The sequence below is a fragment of the Austrofundulus limnaeus genome, unplaced genomic scaffold (assembly GCF_001266775.1).
Source record: "Austrofundulus limnaeus strain Quisiro unplaced genomic scaffold, Austrofundulus_limnaeus-1.0 Scaffold271, whole genome shotgun sequence".
In the NCBI taxonomy this organism is placed as follows: Eukaryota; Metazoa; Chordata; class Actinopteri; order Cyprinodontiformes; family Rivulidae; genus Austrofundulus; species Austrofundulus limnaeus.
In genome coordinates, this window is record NW_013952673.1 from 621227 (window position 1) to 642197 (window position 20971).

The following is a 20971-nucleotide window of genomic DNA, read 5'->3' on the forward strand; positions in this document are numbered from 1 at the left end:
CTTAGGGGTCAGGTAAAATGTTACTTTTTTCTTTAGATATTCCTGCAATAAATTGATAATTCAGATCTTCTGACAAAGGGCTTTGCTGAAGGTTTCTATTATTAATATATTTAATTATTAATACCTTATTATCATTACTTGTAAATAGCTCTTTGAACAGCCCTCCATATTGAGAAATCGAGTTTCCTTCTAACTGGATTGAAGAGCTAATGGCTAGTCTGAGCTCAGCCAAGCCCAAACTGAAAYGACGCTGTTGTAAATAACTTTAATCTCAAACATTTTATAGTGGTTTATGCAAAAACAGTTTTATAGACTTTTACAATGGTATCAGTTTTACATTATATAGTATTTCTGGCAAAAATATTGCAAAGTTTTTGTTGGTGGTGCCCCCAGTTAGCATTTGAAAGTGCTATAGCCTGCTGATGCTGCAGCTAATTTTCATGGCAAATAATCAGTTATTGATAAATAACTATGCAATGTGAAACTGCCATCAATGTAAATGTTTATAACAATGTTTTCAATATTTTTTTGAATTTTTTTTTTTGGATTATGATGGATGCAATTAGCCATTAGCCTGCAAATTTTGTCAGAATTCAAAATTCCCATATTAAGGTTGTTCACAAAGCTTTAAGCRTTGTCCAGTAAGATCCTATTTCCAGTATCTCACAAGKACACCCCTCACTTTTGTTGCCAGAGTTTTACACAATGTGTGTTGTTATTTTGAGGGGACAGCAAATATACACTGTTATACAAGCTGTCCACGGTCTACTTTACATTGTTTCAAAATGTTGTATCTGCAGTGTTCTCCCATGAAAAGATACATTAAAGTTTTAAGAAAAATGTTAGGGGTGTAGGCCTACTCACTTTGGCGAGACACTGTGTTTGTAACCTCCAGTTCAAAACGTAGAACTTTCAAAGTCCACTTTAAAAGAYCTGAACTTTCCCTTTAAGGCCACTTTGAATTGTCAACAACTGCTGAACTAAATCTCAGTTTGGCCAAGATTTTATCTGCCTTCTTTGTGCAGTTTGTGCTGGCATAATCAAAAGATAACATAAACAAAAAAAGTCTAGCCAAGGGCACCTAAACTAGTTTGAATATCTTTATATATTTATCATTTTAGACAGACACAGTTGAAGTCTTCCGTCCTATAAATCCTCGTCTAGTGTAGTGATAAAGTAATGCCCATAGGTTGTGGGCAGTCGCACCTCCTTCTGATGTCATTAYACTATTAACTGAAGAAATCTCTTTACAGCAGATCAGAATGGCAGAGATTGAGCAGGCGTCGCTGAAGTCGGAGCAACTCTCAGACAAATCCTCGTCTCCTGCTTTGCCCGACGACCTCAGCCTGGACGAACATACAATCTATCAGCTGTTGTCCCAGGAAGGAAAGGTGTGTTTGAAGAGTCTTTCAAAGGTGGAGGAATAACAAAATGTTTGTTTCGATATGCTGTAAGCTTTTATGGACATTACAGATATAAACTTTCATGCTCCTAAGGCTTCTTTCTCCATATCATGGTAWTTATTTTGCCTTTGAAGAACCCAGTCTCTTTCTATCCCAGACCACTTCAGGAATAAATCTTTACAGCCTGCTCTCCTCAGTCACTGTCTTGGTTGGCTATCGAGCCCTTCTTTCTTTAACTCTCTCCCTTTAGTACGTATCTACTTCACCTTTCTTTTTGTTAGCCCTCAGACAATTATACACCTGATCTGCGCTTTTCTTTAACCTCACTATCTCCATCCCCCTATAATCCGTCTTTCTAACAGCTTCTTGATTCTATATTGCTGGAGTAATCTGAAAAATCACCAAGCTGTAAATCTTTTTTTTTTTTTTTTTGCAAGAGAATAGCCAGGGCGAAGGAAAAGAACGGATATGAGATGAGAAAAAAGTTTATAGGTTTATTAATCAAACAAAGTTTAGTTTCAAAAACATGCAGGTGTTTCCAGAGTCACGCTGGGTTGATTAATTTTTCCTTCTGGAAGGCAAAAAGCAAGACTCGGCAATCATTACATTTTAGTTTAAAATGGGGGTTTAGGTGAAGCCTCCTGTAAATTAAAGAAAATCAGTCAATTCTCCTCTAAGGTAACAAACTGCCTGACTGCAGGCAGGAACAGCTGATGTTGCAAAGGGGAAAGTGGCCTCCTGTGTGGCCAGGATACTAATGAATGAACTAAAGTATACATTYACTGTACAGCCAGGCATTACATCACATAGTTCTTATACCCACTTCAAACTCTCTAACATTTACATRACAATTCCTGCTAATATTCATTTTTTTGTTTTTTTTTCAGTATTGCAAAAATGAAAAGCCAGCAAAATGATATAAATCAGGTCAATTTTTCAAAATTTACACAGCACTTGAAGGGCTTCTCTGTCCTATTTTTCGATTATATTTACTCTCATGCAAKAATTGTCACTCCACATATAATTTGAGTATTTTCTGAAAAGATATTTGCATTAATGTAAAAATCTAAGCTCGTTTTTGCAAAGCTTTTCATTGTTAGATTTTTTTGTTTGTTTGTTTGTTTGTTTTCTTTCAGGGAAGATGCAGTAGTGGCTCCCAAAGCTCTGAAGATGCCGGTGAAGAAGGATGYCATAACGGAGCTCACCAGACTCAGAAAGCAGGGCAGGTCCAGGTGCAGGGGCAGAGCCTGCAAAGCAAAGCCCCAAGCACTGGTACTGAGACGGAGACTGTGCTGCAAGAGGTGGAAATGCAAACATACCAACAACATAAGTGCTCACCTCAGTGCAGGCCTGGTTCGTAAATCCACACAAGGCTCATTTTCAAAAGACTGAATAGTGGATGTATGTTAGCACAGAAATGACCAAAAACTGATTTGAGGTAATAATACCTCAATGTGTTTTGCTTTCTACTCTGTAAGTGCTAGTTGTGAAAATCAGTAAGTGGCAAGCACTCACTACAAAAAAAAAAGGCCTATTTAAATGGCTGTCTTGACAAAGTGCAGCATGATTTTGTTCATAAACTACAAGTTTAAATAGAAATATCACAAAAAACACACAAACAAATTTTCCCAAATGGTATACAGTTTATCTTTTAAAACATAGCATCAGATGCAGTGGTCACAAGTGGAACTGCAATACGCACTTGAATTTATTTCAAATGGGGGGGAGGATACATTGATCTCGGACACAAGATAGAAAAAAAAAGGTTGTAGGTTGAAAATCTAAGGTAAAATAGAATCCAAAGTCAAAGGTTATAAAATAATGGGCAAAAAACCAGAGGATTTTAAACCATGCATAGATGTAGAAAATGATCTGTTTCAGAATTTTAAAGAAGAGAAGAAAGAGTAAAGTTTAAGGGGAAAATAAAACATAAAAGAAAACTGAACATTCAAAGTCAAATACCACTACTGTACTTCAAATAGTAGCTGAGTACTGCCTTTGGCCGGAAAAAACAGACCCTACCTGTGCTTTAAAGTACAGACTGCAGTAGCAATTCACTCACATTTGGCTGCAGGTCTTAAGTTCTCATGCTCTCTGAACAGTTATTAACTTACTGTTGTTGCACATACGTATAGACAAATTCACCTGACCACTACAGGTGATAAGCCAGTCAGAGAATGAAGAGTATATGAATAAACCCCAGAGCAACTAAGCATATTGGTTCTCTCCAGACGGTGCGGTTTCCAGCATCAATAAGGAAAGATGTAAAGAAGAAGAAGAAGGAGGAGGAGGAGCCAGTGGTATTTCAAACCTCTTCCATCTGCCTACAGAGTTCTTCCACTCTTCAGGTGCAGCCATCTCGATTCCTTCCCGCAGTAGGAGCCTACGCTTGACCAGGAGCCTTAGACTGACCTCCCCATCCTCCTGGGCCTCATTCCGCTCCCATGGAGCTCATAGAAAGATGCTCTGTGCACAGGTAATATAGGGAGAACATAAACCAAAAGTGGAGTGGAATTACGGTTCATATTTATTAAATTAAAATAAGAATAATGAGAAATTTCCTCGGGATAGGATTGTTTATGAATTATTTGTAATGAAGCTGCTGCGCCTTTTATGAAAGCAGAGAATTGAGATTATGCGCTAACGTTAATTTTTCACAACTTCTTCTCTGCAGTATCCATCTCACAGTGACTCATCACTTGCTACTGGAAGCTCTGAAGGCAGCCTTCAGACCACCCTGGAAGAAGGACTGAGCTTCAGTGTCTCTCCACCGCAAAACTTGGATTTGCCAACAGCTTCCTTATCASTCCTTTCGCCTCTCTCACAGCCTGAAGATGGAATGACCATTTCTTCTTCAGTTCAGGCCCGAAAGCCAAGGCCAACCCCCCAGTCCACTGTGACCCTTCTGGCCACCAGGGGTCACCAGCGGAGCCAGAGCAGCGGACGAGGCAGCACTAGCCCAGGCTACAACCGTGAAGACTCAATTGACCCCTCAGATGAGGACTTGGGCATAGGCATCGGGTCGTCTATCGGTGGTTGTGGCTCCAGTCAAGCGGGAAACAGTGAACACTTGTCAGAGACAATGAGCAGCTTGTCCTTGACATCACTGCTGTTGCCCAACTCTCTCGTGTGCCTTGGAGTGCCAGTAAAAAAGTGCAACAGCACAGGTAGCCTTGACAAAGGGGGGATGCTGCTGTCTTCCCGGGGCAGGGAGGTCCATAGAGAGATTTTGGGCCTGGAGCTTATGGACCCCCAGGGCTTCTTGGCCAACCCTTGGACAGGAGTATTAGTAGATACCAGGAGAGGAGGAGGAAGAGGGGAAATTGAGGATGGAGCGCATGGTTTGAAAGGAAAGAGCTCAAGCCAAACAACAGTAGGGTCTTGTCGAAAAAATAGATGAAACCAACTGTTTTCTCTTTATGCGTCTTTCCATTTCTTGGAACTAAAACCCATTGCTTTTCCTTTTACTCTCGCTGCTTCATCAGTGAGACAGAGGATTAGTGACACGTGATGCCCTGTATTTCAAAACCAAACCCTCATCTTGCCATTTAAGCCCCTTTATATACATTTCTGACAAGTCCTGTTTTTGCTTCATAAGGTAATGGACTTGGATGTGGTTAATGATGAGGAGCTGGCCCTAATAGTTAAGGCCGAGGGGCAGAAGAAAGACCCTTCTACTCTGTAGATCTGGAGGACCCTAAAATGGTTATGTTTGCACGGAAAACCAGGAGGCTTTGTGATACCAGGAAGTCAGAAGCAGATACAAAGAATCTTAAAGAAGCATCAGGGGAGTTTAATGTTCTCTGAACAGGTTCCATGAGGTTGAAAATGCAAAACAGGAAATGTGCAAAGTTGACATGATTATCTATGCTAGGAGAAGCTTTTTTTTAAATTGTCAGTCTTTCAAAGACAGGGCATGAGGTTAGATTACCTGGAGTACGTCAGGGCGGAAAAAAGACTGGAAAACAAAAATGTTTTTCTTTTGGAAAAGCAGAAAGCGGATCTAATGTCCATCTGTTCTGGCAGACAGAAGCAACAGGTCCCACTCGCTCTTGCAAAAGACCTTCTGCTGAGACTGGAGTACAAGCGTGAGGTGGAGGAGAGTTCAGGAATGTATGTGCACAGTCTGCGTTTGTGTGTACGAGCACTGCCTCAGGTATCCAAGGCACGAATTAAATCATTCTCATCACTGCACCATACCTCAGTGTTTCTGAAACCGAAGATTGGCATCAAGTATTGTGTGTCTGTCAACTTCATTGGCAGYGGAAAATGAAAATAAATTGAGAGACGATGGAGGTAGAACTGTGCATGGAGTGATTCATGAAATTGGTTATTTTTCTTTCTATCCCTAGCATCTCTCACTCATGAACTTGGAGAAATGGGCGTGAAAGGCAGGTACGTTGAATTTAGTGGAATAATTTAGGCCAGAAGGCTTGGGGCAACCTTTTTTTTTTTTGTGCACTGAAACACGACTCACAAACAGTGAGACTTCAAGCACACTTCTTCTGACTGCACTTCCAATCACCATCTTCAAGGATTTCTAATGAAATGGACTAAAAAAGTGTTGCAAGAAAATGTGACTGCATGATGGGACTGCATTTATCCATGTTTTTTTTATCTATATACAGATGTGTATCAAGATGTCAATGTTGGGTGATAACCATGTGATTCCTATTCCAACTATTTTTGTAGAAAAGAGAATAGGCACGTGCAAGTGTTGCATTAGTTTGTCCCGATTTAACTCAATCCATGCAGTGTCTTCGACTTGTCGTCTAGGACTTTTTGTCTGCAAGTGGCTTCCAGTTTTATAACATTTTTTTAATGTAAAGACAGTGTACAAAACAACAAAGCAAAAAATTTCTAAGAAACTTGTGCGCTGGAGTGGAGGTTCCCTGCGGCACATTTCACTATGGGAACACTTGTTTCTCTTGGACTTTTTTTGTTTGAATGTTTGTTTTATTTCCTCGATGTTAGCGTCTGTGGACAACCAGAGATGAGGACAGCCATGAATCACTCACCACACGGGGGACATCCTTGCTGGGAAATACCACAAGCAGTGTGCACCATCTCTATGAAAGCTTTAATTTGAGTGTAACGTCACAACATATCAATCATGGGCACCTTAGTGTTCCTTGAGCATGGTTCTGAGATTGCAATACAGTGTTCCTAAAATGACACCTCGATGCACTCATCTTTGATTTATCTCTCCGCACACATATACAGTATGTTGTAGCAACCCTTTCGCAATTTATTGTTTGAGATCGAAAGGAAATATTGAACAAAACTTTGCATACTTTATTGGAAACTTCTTTTTGCACTTGCCATTTAAACAATTACTCTTTCCCAATTAGAGATGCTCATCCTACAGCCTGATTTTTAAACTGTTGTATTTTATTTTATTGATCATTATGTTGGTTTTAAATTGTTTTTAGAAAGTACAAGGTGATGTGAGGCGGTCTGAGGGTTTGACCTCTTTTATCATGCAAAATTACTTTGATGACTATGTTTGTGGTGTTTAGTATTTATGAGTGAATGACTGAGTGTGTGTGCGTGYGTGTGTTTATAACTTCAGGTGATGTGATTGCCTATTCCTGAAGTGTCTTTGTTTGTCAGTGAGGATACCTGAGGTTTAAGGTCAAAGAAGAAAACCATGAAGCAACCAAGGGCTGTTTTAGCTTCAAAGAAATATTGTCCTATCTTTCTGAGACAAATCCTTGTGTCAATGAATATGGCATCAAAGGTTAAGCCTGACTTCACAGCAATAAATGTTCCATGTGTATGCCCTGAGTAAATGATGTCAATGTGATTTTTATCTCCTCAGAACACCACAGAATCTATTAATGTCTGTTTTTTTTCTTTTTAACCCATCTGTGTTTGTACTCGTTCGGATATAGCACCTCTGCCCTCTCAGAGACAAGTCGAAAAGAGATGGGCTCATGTTGGACGTCTTCAACAAATGAGGTTATTGAACTCAGGTTGGGGGGTAAAAACCACTAGTGCTCAGACAGAATGCAAAGCAGAGTTTTCCTGGCATTTTTTATTATTATTTTTTGATTTGTGTTTATACAGTTCTGTGTGMAGCCAGTGCACCAGTAACGAGCTGCAACACTGCACAAATCGTGTGCGAGCAAAGTGTGCCTTTGTACAGTATATTTATGCTACAGCTCAAACTCAATTTTAAAACTTAAAAGAAACACGAGTTGTTTCTTACTATTAGTCTGCCACTCAGGCATTTTTTTTAAATTGTTTTTGCATAACGATAAGATGCATTGCTTAGAAATGCTCCAACCCCCTCAGAACCTAATGCTGACACTTTAAATTTCTAGAAAATGAGAGTGTAAAAAGGCTAATGGCAGGTTTCGATTACATCAGTCCATTCCTGCAAAAGTTTAAAAAGCTTAAATGTATTTAAATAAACCTAATCGTCCATACACGCATACATTTTCTTCTTTCTATCTGTGGCTGGGTCACAGTAGCAACAGGTCTGGGAGGCATCTCTCTCTTCTGTTCCTCCTGAGAAATCCCAAGATGTTCCCAGGGCTAAGAGAATACATAATCCCACCAGCGAGTTCTGGGTCTGCCCCAGATACGCCTTCTAGTAGAATGTGCCTAAAAAAAACTCCCAGAAGGTACCCTAATCTGGGATTGAGGCATCTGTTAGAAGACCATGGATTGGTGTAAAATACAACCTCTCAACTCCACACTCCTTTCACACAAATCACCTTGTGATATTTAACATTTGTGAGCACAATTTTGCCACTTTTATGCTTCCCCAGTTGTTATTTTCTAGTTAAACCACCAAGAAAATTTGCATTTGCATTTTGTCTGAGCACACATTCAGAGTGTATAATTCCCTTTTGTACATATCTTTGTATTCTGCATGTGTGAATTGTTGCCAATGACCATAAATATACAATTAGTATGCATCCTAAAATGTACAAAGGTAAAGGGACTGCCTCAGTGTTTTTGAATGCTGCTATGAAACCACTAAAGTCAGTCTGAGACACAAACAATTGTTATTTTTTTTCTAGCACATGATTTTAAAACTATAAAACTGTGCTTTTCATCTAATATAAAAACCATCTAGTGTTTGTTTTATACCTCTTTTTATTAAAAAATGAACACAATAGGAGAAAATCAGTTGTCAGAAGAAAGAAACAGAAAGCTTGAGGCAGGACAGAGCAGGAAGTGTACAGAGATGACACGGACAGCAGAATAAAGCTAACAAACAGTGTGAGTGACTTCGCGGTGAGATGCTGCAGGAGGCAGCTTCTACAGACAGCCTGTCATCGACAGCATCGCCCAGTGGAGCTGTCAGTGTGCGAGAGCGTATTAGGCATGCAGACTGAACTCTGAGGTGTTGTTTACCTCACACCCTTGACCAACCGACCCTCCACCTCAGCTAACCTCTCGGAACCAGTTCTCCTCAAAGGTGGACGTATGTGAGCGGAAGGCTTGCATTCGTTATTCTGAMTGGGATGCATGCTGGTTTATGAATGTGTTGTTATCTACAACTGGACTGAACTTGTTAATTAATTAAAAAAAATTGGGGGGGGGGGGGGTCTCATTGCAGCTCCCTTTTGTGAGGGAAGAATAATCCTCTTCAAATACTGTTATATAAACTCCAAAGCTTTGATTATAACACCCTCCCCCCTACGGCAACGCATATTTCCACTGAGACATCTAGCTGACTGGAAGAATCTTTTCCTCCTCACTGGGAAATCCGTCTTGTTACAGTACAGCTCAGCTTTATCATGCATCTGAGTAGTAAGAAAAGTTTGTAAAGATGTAACCAAGAGATATCCGGCTGATAAAACTCACTACATATGATTGGAAATGAAAAACTGTCGCAAATGAATTAGTCAGAGATTGATTTATTTTTTCCAGGAGTGATGAAATACGTCAGAGGTTCCCTTTAAAAGTTGGAAGTGTTTTGTTTTTCATCAAATATCTGTTGAAGAAAACAGATGAAGAAATAGTCAGGAAAAATAAAGAGAAACAAACTTTTGTTGCCTTGGGAGTGTTGAATCCAAGTTCAGATCTGCCACTAATGTTGGTCCAGCCTATAGTTTAGATCTGGCAGGACAAAGAATCCTGATCAGATCAAACAAGATGTTTCTGTAAAATCCTAAATACATTTAGTCACCTGAGCTATAGCATTATTCAAAGATCAACAAAACTCAGATTCACCCAAGTTAATTATGCAACTTTTGAAAGACCTAATTATTGCTCGCCATGAAAGGTGGGACTTTTGTCTTCATGTTTAAAAAGATCTTATCAACCACTGGGCTAAATTTTGTATTAAAAAGTAATGTTGATGCTACAAAATTTGGTTTCAATTTGATACCTTGAAGGAAATCTTTGTTTAGTTTGAACAAAAAAATGTAAATGAAGATTTGTTTTAGCCAAACAATCAATTTAAGAGAATAATTCACAATTTGTCAACATTTCTCACCATCTCAGCTTTCCTATAAGACAGGTTTTGTTCAGATTTATCAGGCCGAAGAAACACAAACCTGAAGGATCAGTGAAGCTCTACTGGGAAATGATACGAAAAGCTTTTGTTTTCCCTCCGAACAACGAAGAGAAATGAAAGCCATTCTGTGCCTTATGCAGTTATATGGTATTTTAAAACTGAAAATGTGGGTCTTGGTTTTAGTTTTTTTTTTTATGTCGCATTTCTTTGATTTATTCATTCAATTATATTAGCCTGAGAATAAAAAATAAATAAGAAACTTAATGCTCACACCGTGCTTGAGTTGCACACATACATCAAGTGTATGTGTGGAAACCAGCTCCTGTCAGCTGTCAAGGCTAAGTGCCCAGAGAGATGTCCGGACCCATCGATTGCATCTCAGGCTCAAGGGAGGGAGCCAGATAAGGCAGGTTGTGAGGGTTGCACAACAAAAGGGTGAATAAAATGCCAATAAATATAGCTCACTTAAGAGATTATTTCATTGTTTTTTTCTAAGAACGATGAATTAAGTAGCTAAAATAACGTCACCTCAATATGCTTTAAATTCAGGGAGGCAGTTTTTTGGCCTTTATAAACTTTAACAGAATTTGAATTAGTTCTTTGGTAAGTTTATTTTTACAGACATATACTGTTAATTCTACGTAACTCTCCAAGGTAAGATGTCTGTTGGCACTAATGGCTAAAACTTGTCTCTTCACAGCCTGTGTTTTCCCCTCCTCACCCTTTTCTTTTTTTTTCCTTCCTGAAACTGAGGATCGATATCTGGGAAAGAGAAGCAGCGATGACTGAAACGGTGGGATTGGAAAGGGGAGAGCTGACGCTGCAACTTTCAGCTGCACGCTTTCAACACAATGGTTGATTGACTGGTCCTTTAAAAACTTGGCCTGTTCCTCGGTGGGATAACAGTGAAATAGAGTACAGTAACAATACTRAGAAATGCTTTAATGCTTTAAAAGATTTAGTTGAGGCAAAAAAAAAACTGTGGTTCGGTTACAGTGCAGGGATGTTAGTAAGAGCTATATCTGGAATTCAACTTGTCTCTGCGTAGGGAGGGTTGCCTTGAAAAAGTATTCATAACCCTTGAAGATTTTCAGTTGTTTGAACATTAGTGATCAAACAGAATTATTAAGACCATGGAACACAGTCAGGTCAGGGATAAAGTTGTTGAGAAATGAACATCTCACAGAGTTTGGAAAATCACTGTCTGCAGACATTCTTCTAATCTGACTAAGCTTGACCTTTTTTTTATTAAAAAAAAACTAGTTAAAAATAAGTCTCTAGATGTGCAAAGCTGGTAACATACAACAAAAGACTTGCATCAACTCAGGGTCAATGAATTTAAACCCACAGCATACTTCTTGTATAATTTTTTGAAAACCATGCACTTATTTCCTTCTGAAGCTTGTGGTGACAGAAAAGTTTACGAAATATGAATACTTGTTTAAGGCACCGTAACTCTTCCCAGAGTCAGGGATCTTAGCCAGTAACATTGCATCTACAGCATACAAGCAGGAGCACAGCATTTGTTTTATAATGCATTATGAGATGAAAACTACATTTCCGGTACTGTGTTGCTGGAAACTGAGTTATGCAAATTTGCGAAAACTGTAATAAAATGTTTGCTCTGCAAAACAAAACACATCTATTTATCCTTCAAATCAAGAAGTATTTACAGAAATTAAAGCAACAGTTTTCGTTAGCAGTCTATTACTTGATTCTTTGTTGTATCTTTTATTATGGCAGCTTTGGTGGTAGACTTTAAAGTAGTTACAGGAAAGTTTTTAATAGTCGGGCAACGCACCATTAAAGAGATGCAATTTGCTGCTTTGTCAGTGCTTATCTCATCATTTATGATACTGTAAACCATTTTAAAATATTTCATTCAGGATACATGTGGGTTAAAGAAAAGTCACTAATTCAAGACTTTTGAAAATGCCAGTGGTGCTGAGGACATTTAATATTGAAGTGTTTGAGCTTGATTRCTGCTGCATGTTAAAAAAGATTACCTCTTACAGATGGGTCCTAATGTTAAGGGCTGCTGGCTGGATCCTCTCGTGCACGCTGCTCTGCGAGCTTAATGAGAGTGATAAATAAGAGTGAGAACATCTGCGTGAAGTCAGGCTCCCTGGGATTTGCATAAAGTGCAACACAAGGTTGCAGCGAAGGACAAACTGTGAAGAGACTCATGAATTTCAGACACTAAGTGTGCCTGGGTATACAGCATGTCGTCTTGTGTCATGTCATGCATTACAGAAATTAGAACTGAACAAAATGTCCACCGATATTTCTGAAGCTTTTTTATTCTGTTTTATCAAGAAAAAAACTGGCAATTTATGAAAAACCTTAGTTCCTCACCTCTCATTGAAAAGCAAGATGCCTTTGATTTTGTGAAGTCATGTTTTTATTCCAGTGGAAGTGGTCCTTTCCAAGTAGATGAAATCCTCCTGGAGCAGGCTGTTAGCTTGACTCCTTCAAATTTCTCCCTGATTCTCCGAACTGTGATATTTGTCTGCTGTGTACTACAGGTAAGATACTGGCTGTTTGTCACATTTTTTAATACGAATCTATTGGGCCTGTGTTTTGTACAAGCCAGTTACAAAACCAACATAGTGTGAAAATCATATATTTTGCGACAGGAACAAAGTCTAACACGTGTCAAACTCAAATGTGGCCCACAACAGCATTTTATGTGGCCAGTGAGAGCTTCAAAGATGTATTGTCKTTAAATAAGCAAATACTATTTTAAAGCCAGCCTTGAACTCCATTGCCCACATTGCATGTTGATTAAAAAAACAGCATCTCACTACTAGGTTCACAGGGTTCAAAAGAAGCTGGCAAAATTTGACATGTAAAATCCAAGTTTCACTGCATTTTCACCGTCTTCTTTTGCTGCCCAGTTGTACTGGGAATTGGGGATTTCCTACGAAGACAATTTTAATACAATTTCCCCTGCTGGAAATTGGGAGAGTTCAGAATTCAAGATGGCGGCTGCTCAGTAACTTTTAGTCACTCAACAGTGAGTAAAACTCTCTTTCTTTTACTAGTATGTCTGTATTGTTTATTTCACTTTCAGTCAGTCGTACATATAGTACTTTTTAGTKTTTATAAGAGGATGTGTTAAAACTATTCTAGGCAGGAAACAGAGCTCAGTWATTGTTTGTAAGTGGATCTCAGTTGTAGCAATAAGACAAGGAATGGGACATTTGAGTCAAAGTTAAACACAAAACAATGAAGTTATTTACATCTGGCTCTTTGAGGGCCACCCTTATGCTTATGGCCTCTATGAAAATGAGTTTGACACCCCTGATCTAACAAGATGCACATTATTCGTAAATAAACATAATTATGCTAGTTTGCTTTGAATGGTATTTATTATTTTTTGTAAAATTAGTAATAATTGTACCTTTTGGAGTTTTGATGGTAATGTGACAATAATTTTGTTGAGGAAGTAGTTGCAAGGTCAAATATGTTGCGACAAAGTCGGGTGAAACTCTGGCGCTCACAACACACCATACTAACAGGTTGTAAAGATGCTTTTAAATATTTGCAGCTTTTCTGCATCTTTGCCCCCAAAACCACAGCAGATGATTCCTCGTGTTCTGCCTCCGTGTACAGCTCATGTATCTGTCTGAGTTTTGGCCCAACCGCTTCCCTCCCAAGACTCGTTCTTACAAGTCTTTATCTCCCATCTTCTGCCATCTCATGTATCAGTGCAATTAGTCGCTCTGCTGAGCATGCAGGCTCTCACTGAGCAAGTGTTTCTCCCCCACTGGAGAGCCTGTTTTCCCTGGTTATTTTATAGTCCTCTGTAATTGTGCAAGTGTGTGCATGTGTGTGTGAGAGTAAAACAGTTTCAAAATTATCTTTGATGCAAATAGAATTTTGAGAACCTGCTGATTGTCAAATGTTCCTCTTCTTTTCCTAAATTTTGGATCAAGAACCCACTGGGACTTCTTTTGTTGCAAATTTTCTCATTTGTTCTTGCTGGCGGTTGTGCTCACACACAGAAACACTATCGCTGACAGGCAGACCCAGCCTTGGAGAGCAAGAGAAAAGACAGAAAGCAGAGACAGGAWGACAGCAAACTGCAAATGAAAAACAAAAACAGGTGGAGAGATGAATGAGAACAGAACTGGAGAAAGCACAGACAATATTGTGCCAGAGACATTTAAGAAAGCATCAGGGAGACAAAGTAAAGCAGCACTTGTCATGTTGCTGAGGTAAAATAAAAAAAGAAGAAAAAAAATGAAGGCCAAATTTAGCTTCTATAAGCACATGTTGTATAGCCACAGGAGTTCAGGATGTAAAACTGACGCCAATACTTTGTGCACAGGATGCATCCACTTTGTAACAACCTTTGGCCGTGTCTGCATTCATTCAGTATAAGGAGGYTAGGAAGATATTTGTGACCTGACAGCAAAGCAGAAAGCATGAGCGAAAAAGCTTGGAAAGAAATGAAAAAAACACAGAGATGTAAAAAAGGGGGAAAAAGGCTAGGACAACTACAGTACATGGTTGACAAGAAGACAGAGTATATATGGATTAAAAACAGTCACATAAAAGTAGAAGATCATAAATAAAAGGGCAGCTCTTTAAATACATACAATGTCAAAACCTTTGCAAATTAAAGGGATACCATGCCTTTGAGAAATGTCACCCACTTCCTTCAGTTGTTTTACTAAAATCATCTTATGCTGAGAAGTTATGGCCGTTTTAGTCAACCCTCAAAAATAACAATTTGCACAACCTTATGCAATGTTGTAAATCTTCCAAAACATGCTGTGTTAGTGCTCAGAGTGTTAGGTATGRCTCTCAGCTCTCTAAACACATAGGATTTATTGTATATGTAAAATTATTTAGTTATATTCATTTTTGTGTTTCCTTAATAGCTGCTGCACCCATCGTGGTAATTACTCCAAAAGGTAGTTGTATAAAATTATTTAATTACTACTTGCTGACAGTTTCATTAAAACCCAACTATGGGTTCATGAGGTATTTTGAAAACAGAGACGAAACATGAATGTTAGGCTAACTGATAACCCTGTATGAGTATGAGTAATGGTTGTTTGTCTCTCTATGTGGCCCTGTGATGGACTTGTGACCTGTCCAGGGTGTACCTTTASCTTGCCCCTCACAATGACTGACATGGGACCAGTTACCCCGTGACCCTGACAGAAAGAAACAGGTCAAAAATAATGGATGGATGGTAGTAAATCAGGAATAGTGCAAGCAAAAGTACAAGCACAATGTACACAGCAACTAAACATTCAGTTATTCATAGAATCCTGCTTAAAAAAGATGAACTGTGTCTGTAATTATTAATCTGGGTGAAATAATCTCAAGATCTTGAGCTAAATATTCCGTTATATCAAGATACCTAGTCTTTTTTCATAATTAAAACTAAAAGCCATAAGCGTCTTGAGAAAACAAACTTTTTCATATGGTCTCACGATGACAGTGGTGTGCAAATGACTGATTTTATACCCTGTTTCCTCATTCAACACTGCTGCCATAAAACTTTGTTACAAGTCATGAATGCGTAATTCTGTTTGGATGGTCCTTACATTTTTTGTTTGAATCAATTACTAAACTGACTGCTCTGCCTCTTTCTTCCATTGTCAAATAAAAACAAAAAAGTATCGCTGAAAAAATTACTCTGGGTCAAAATAATTTTAATTAATTAAGCCATTATCTTGAGAAAAGAAGCACTGGTATCTCTAGATACTAATCCATTATCACAGAAAAAAAAATGTTATCACAGCATGATGAGATAACTCGTTATCACAATATTAAGGCATAACATCTTGGTTTTTGTGTTGACTAAAGCTTTAAGACAAACTACAGTTGTTAGGGAACTTTTATTTAAGCACTTTTCTGTAAGTACAGCRTTAGCCGTTTCAGGTTCAATAATTGCCATGTCACTAAAAACGATTTCAAATGCACTAAGTGACACATTTTATATATTTTGTTGTCTATTATCAGACCTTTTTCTGAATTTTTTAACACTGTAGCAGATTTTTTACAAAGGCTGTCACTGACAACTTATTCAGAGGTTAATTCACTCGTTTATACTCTGACAAAATCCTACTCCSCTAAGTAGTCATTCAAATATCTACTTTGTTTTGTTTTAGTTTCCTTGTGAGTTTGAATGAAGCACAAAGTGCATTTAAATGAATGGATTTGTAACACGTTTGATGTCTGTGGCTTTGAAGCCTGTGCACAGAGTTAAGGTGGAGGATMCTAACGAGTGTGGAAAGACTAAAAAGAAGAACGATGTGATGTGGGGTGGCTTTGAGGTGATGAATTTATGAAGTGACTAAATTTCAAGAACAAAATAGTAATTCTAAGACATTCAGTTAGCATTTTCCCCCTCTGAATCTGATCTTATACAGTATATAGTGATGTTTTTACACAGTAAGATTGACTGTGTCACTATTTTTAAAAATTATTTAAATATGGAGGTACAAATCTAATATTTGAGTTTTAGTATGTTAGTAGATTATTGGTGTTGACAACKGTGATTATGATTGAATTAATCGAAATGCAGGCGAAAATGTATCATCAAAATTCAAAATTTTAACAAACTCAAACGAGATGAAAGGAGCTTAACAAGAAATGACAAAAACAGGAACTAACAGGAAAATCTGACAATATAGAAGAAAAAACGAGTATTTATGCTTGAAGGGGTGTTGATGAGTAGAAACAGGTGTGCTGATTACTAATGGAAGTTAGTGTGGGGCGCTGAAWCAAGAACTTTTGAAGACATCTAATCACAATCAAAAGTAATAATCTATCAGCCAAAACTCACTGAAACTTATTATCAAATAAGAACAAACTCTAATCACTGAAAAACTAAAGCAAAGACCCCAACACCATGACAGTCACAGTGTCTAATTAAGATAAATCTCAGTCTGCCTCTCTGACAAGATCCTATCTGATCCAGTTTAAGAATCATATTGTTAGGTAAAATGGAAAACAAATTATCTCAAGAGTGGTTAAATGTAAATAAGCCTAATTAGCATAAAGACAGTTTCAGATCTTGGAAAAATTATGTCTGATAACTGACAGTTTTGTTTTCTCATCAGAAGAGCGGCTGTAGGAAAACAACCTCAAATATCTTTCTGCCATGAAAAAGCAAATCAAACCTGCTTTAGTTTGATTTAAACTTGTTTCAGTCCAAATAAAAAACAATTTGGCTTTTCAAATGAGCTCATTCTTATTTAGGCATGGCAGCGTAACAGATTGCTTTTGGGCTGTCTGTTTTATGAGATGCATGGTCCTGCGGGACACCGTAGGCTAATTTGCTTGGTTTATTAGTTTTACAAGARCTGGCTGTGTGCAGTGTGACCCTGCACTGCTCTCTCGATGGGATGTAGCAGAAACTTTGTTCTTGTATTGTCTTTATTTGGTGACAGATGTTCGCTCACCCCCCACATATGGTATGTGGTCAACTAAAAACCGTGTGATGTGGACATCCGGTTTCTCTAACTGCATCAATATGTTACCGTAAATTTTAAAAAGAAGCAACTAAACTGTGTGAAACCAATTATGATAATTAATAAAATATCAATCTTTCGGCAACAAGCATACCAGTATCATTAAGATTGAAAAACATTTATTCTCAAGTATAAATGTGATTAAAAAATTGTCTTGAAAAGAAAAATACTCTAAGACAGTGGTTCCCAAACTTTTTATCTGCTGACCCACAAAATATTCATTGCAAAAACTTGTGATCCCACATATTACTGGTCTGAGTACACAAACTTTGTTAATAGCCCTAAAAACAAAGGCTACACAAATATAAATACTTATTTATACATATTTTGAGTTTTGGTAATAATTATAGGGAAAATGTTACATCACCAATTATTTTATTACCCTTTTAAATTGATTTCTGAAGTGCAGTGGTTCCCAAACTTTTCAGCTTTTGACTCACAAAATAACAGTAGCAGAGACCTGTGCCCACAACTATGTTTGGATGATAAAAATTTGTATCAGGTCAACTAAACATGGGCATAGTAACAATATTTATTACTATACATTTATACATTTTAGGCAACTAAGGCAAAAATGTAATTAATTTAGAAAATCTTTTCAGGACCCCACCTTGATGTTTCAGGACCCCACTTTAGGTCCCGACCTCAACTTTGGGAACCACTTTTCTAAGAGACACCAGATGTCAAAATGTCTCTGTGTTGCAAGCTGAAGCAATTAGCATGAAGCTAAGACAAGTTGATGATGTTTGCATGTGTCAGTACAAGAAAAATCCCTCTGTGTGTGGTAAAATTTTGTTTTAAAGAGCGGACCTGCTCCTACAGGTTTTGAGGTGAGAGTTAGGTGTTTGTCAGACGGTGCTGAATTTTCCATTTCAGTGCACATCAGTGCAAATGTCAGTACTCATCAACTTCAATTTCCCCTAAAAACACACACACTTGGATGCGAATGACTTGCAACCATGGCCACAAATAATCCAAGCCTCATACATTATTCCTCAATAGTCTTGACAAAATAAAAATAAAAAAAACTGCTGTTTGCATTTAGGACACTACTGGCATGATTTGACATATTGATCCACTGATATGCAATAAGTTTTCAGCTGTTGAGTCTTCCAAATACAGACATAGAGGCTGAGGTTGTTCAAGCCGTTTRTTCTGCCATGATGGATGGCAACTTGCTGTGAATTATGTATAGCTGTGCACGTTTAGTAAAGGATTAGTGCACAGCTGTGTAGACATTATTCTCAGGTTAGGACAAGACCACCACAACAAACCACTGAGTTCCACGGTTTGAAMCCAGACTGTGAGTCAGTATGGGTGATGTGAGTCAGAGATCAAAGCTTTTTCAGCATCTCACACTTTAGAATGGAGGTGGTCAGAAATGCAGAAGCACATTTGGTGGAAGCTGGACCTATACTAAAGTATGGAACAGACAACAGGATGACCTGCATCAAAAAGGCAATCTAGGTGGTGAGAAAAAGAGACGCATTACGCAGGTGATGGGAGGGCGTTCCCTGCAGTATCCCCCAAGGGAGTGATAAACAGGAGGTCATGTGGACAGGAAGCAGGGATAGCTTCTCTGAGCTCCACCAGGGTGATGGCTGACCCCTTAATCTAAAAAAAAYCAATGAAATGGGAGGCTTGACATGTTCCTTTAACTATTTGTACCATATTTTTCTAAACATGAGGTTATTTTGCTCATTTTAGAGCAACATTTGTCACCTTTAACAAGAATCACAAAACATCATATTAAACTCACAAAGGAAGTTTACAGAAAAACACCAGGAATACATTAAAATCACACRACTTTCTAATATTCTGGATGGAAACACAAAATGTAGCATGTCCTCGATGAGTATGCAATCACATACACAAATAATGAAAATGTACTGCCTGAATTCTGGTTTACTACTTCCTGCTGCTCACCAAAACAAATTATCGGCCCTTCCTTGAGTCTACATTACAGCTGTGGTGTTGTTCACAGGGGCASTGGGAAAGGGGCAGAGTAAATCAGCCAAGAGAAGGTCGGCCTCGCTCAGTGGCCAGCGTCGGTAATATCCTTGCAGGGAATGAGACTAGTGCTGATTTGCATGATTAAACAGCATCCGCCAGACAGCCAGTGCTTCATTACTCATCGTAGAAGCGCTCGGGATGATTACAGGAAAAGAAGTGAAGCCCGGCGTACACGTGAATGGAGGCATAAACACCTACGCTGAAAACACACAGGTGCACATAAAATACTGTACATCAGAAAAATGCCATCTGACAGTGTTTCCAGCTGAGCAGGATGACAACACRCGCAAGTGCTTCCACACTGTCCTATCAGTTTGGAGGTTTGTGATTAAGCCTTAAGGCATTTAGAAAGCTATTGTTCTGATACAATTTGCACTGAAGTCTAGCTTGTCAACTTTGACTTTCACTGACTTGTCCATATTATCAGAATCCTCACTGCATCAGTGATCATGTACATGACTTATCTCTAGACAGAGAATCAATATGGAGCTGCTGAAGGTCTGAATCGATGAAAGCAGAGGCCACATTCCAATCCCCCTCCCCCCGCATTACTTCATGCTCTGAGCATGACACAAACTTGTCAAATGTGTGTGTGTTTACGATAGGAAGGGAATTTATTCCTGACACCTGTCCAGATATGAGCCAGGGTTTATCTTCTCTTTACTGTCATAAGTATATCTCCACACCTGGCAGGACAGCCCACATTCCCGGAGCATATGTCAATGAACTATACWTTTATTGTAGAAAAAGCATCACTGTTGGCCAAGACACAAGAGATACACAGCTTTGGGGCTAAACACGCTTGTGACAAAATAACAGGGTCACATCATCAGCATAAAGACAGATAAAGCGATTCTATTAATTTTATTGTCCAAAATCGAAGCTAAAATGTTACTTTTAGTCACTGCCTTGTATTTAAATGTGAGCTTGATGACTTGAATGATTGCTTTAACTTAAATAAAGAACAGGGTCACAAAATCAGCATAAATATTGACAGGTAAAGTTACTCTGTTAATCTCATCCTCTAAATTTGAAGCCAAAATTATTATTTTTTTAGTCACTGCCATTTTGAAATGAGCTTGTATCATTTGAATGATTGCTTCAACTTGGTTATTTTGGTGAAAATGCAGCTTCTGTAGTCATGTACAAATGACAGCCAGAATGGTTGATTGCTTCTACAAAAAGCCTCCTCATTTCCTGTCCGCTTGGAGGTCTGAGTGGTTTTAAAACCACTTGTGTGTTTTAACACAGCATCCCACGTTTGCACCTGTGTAGCATCCATGAATGCCAAATTTCTTTGAAATCACCAAGGCACAGACTGTGTTTCATTATGTTTCTATTCAAGCAGGCACCTCCCTTTGAAGTCCATCACAAGGCTTTTATCTTGTTATCATGCTGTTTCATTGTATTCCCCTGTGTAACACCGCGCAACKTCCCGAGAGGCACAACAAACACCCGGGGCCGTTCCTCTCATCCATAACACCGAAGCCTACAATGACGCTGGGAAAGAGGGGGGAGGTAAAAATGTCCATTGTATACTTGAACTGCAACAGAGGTGAGTGTCCAGTTTACCGTTCTTATAA

The 20971-nt window shown here is 38.5% G+C and overlaps 1 protein-coding gene across 6 annotated transcripts in view; it reads left to right on the top strand.

Moving 5' to 3' along the window:
- The window catches only part of cacna1ia (calcium voltage-gated channel subunit alpha1 Ia), a 211827-nt gene extending 203329 nt beyond the window's left edge, over window positions 1–8498 (top strand). For 4 of the 6 annotated variants that reach the window (XM_014020904.1, XM_014020906.1, XM_014020902.1 and 1 more), the window contains 4 exons: window positions 1254–1391; window positions 2540–2756; window positions 3635–3879; window positions 4078–8498. In XM_014020904.1, coding sequence (XP_013876358.1) covers window positions 1254–1391; window positions 2540–2756; window positions 3635–3879; window positions 4078–4803 — 1326 coding nt within the window. In that variant the 3' untranslated portion in view covers window positions 4804–8498. The remainder of the gene's footprint in view (window positions 1–1253; window positions 1392–2539; window positions 2757–3634; window positions 3880–4077) is intronic. The other 2 variants (XM_014020905.1, XM_014020907.1) reach the window with 1 other exon arrangement.
- The last annotated feature ends 12473 nt before the right edge of the window (window positions 8499–20971 follow it).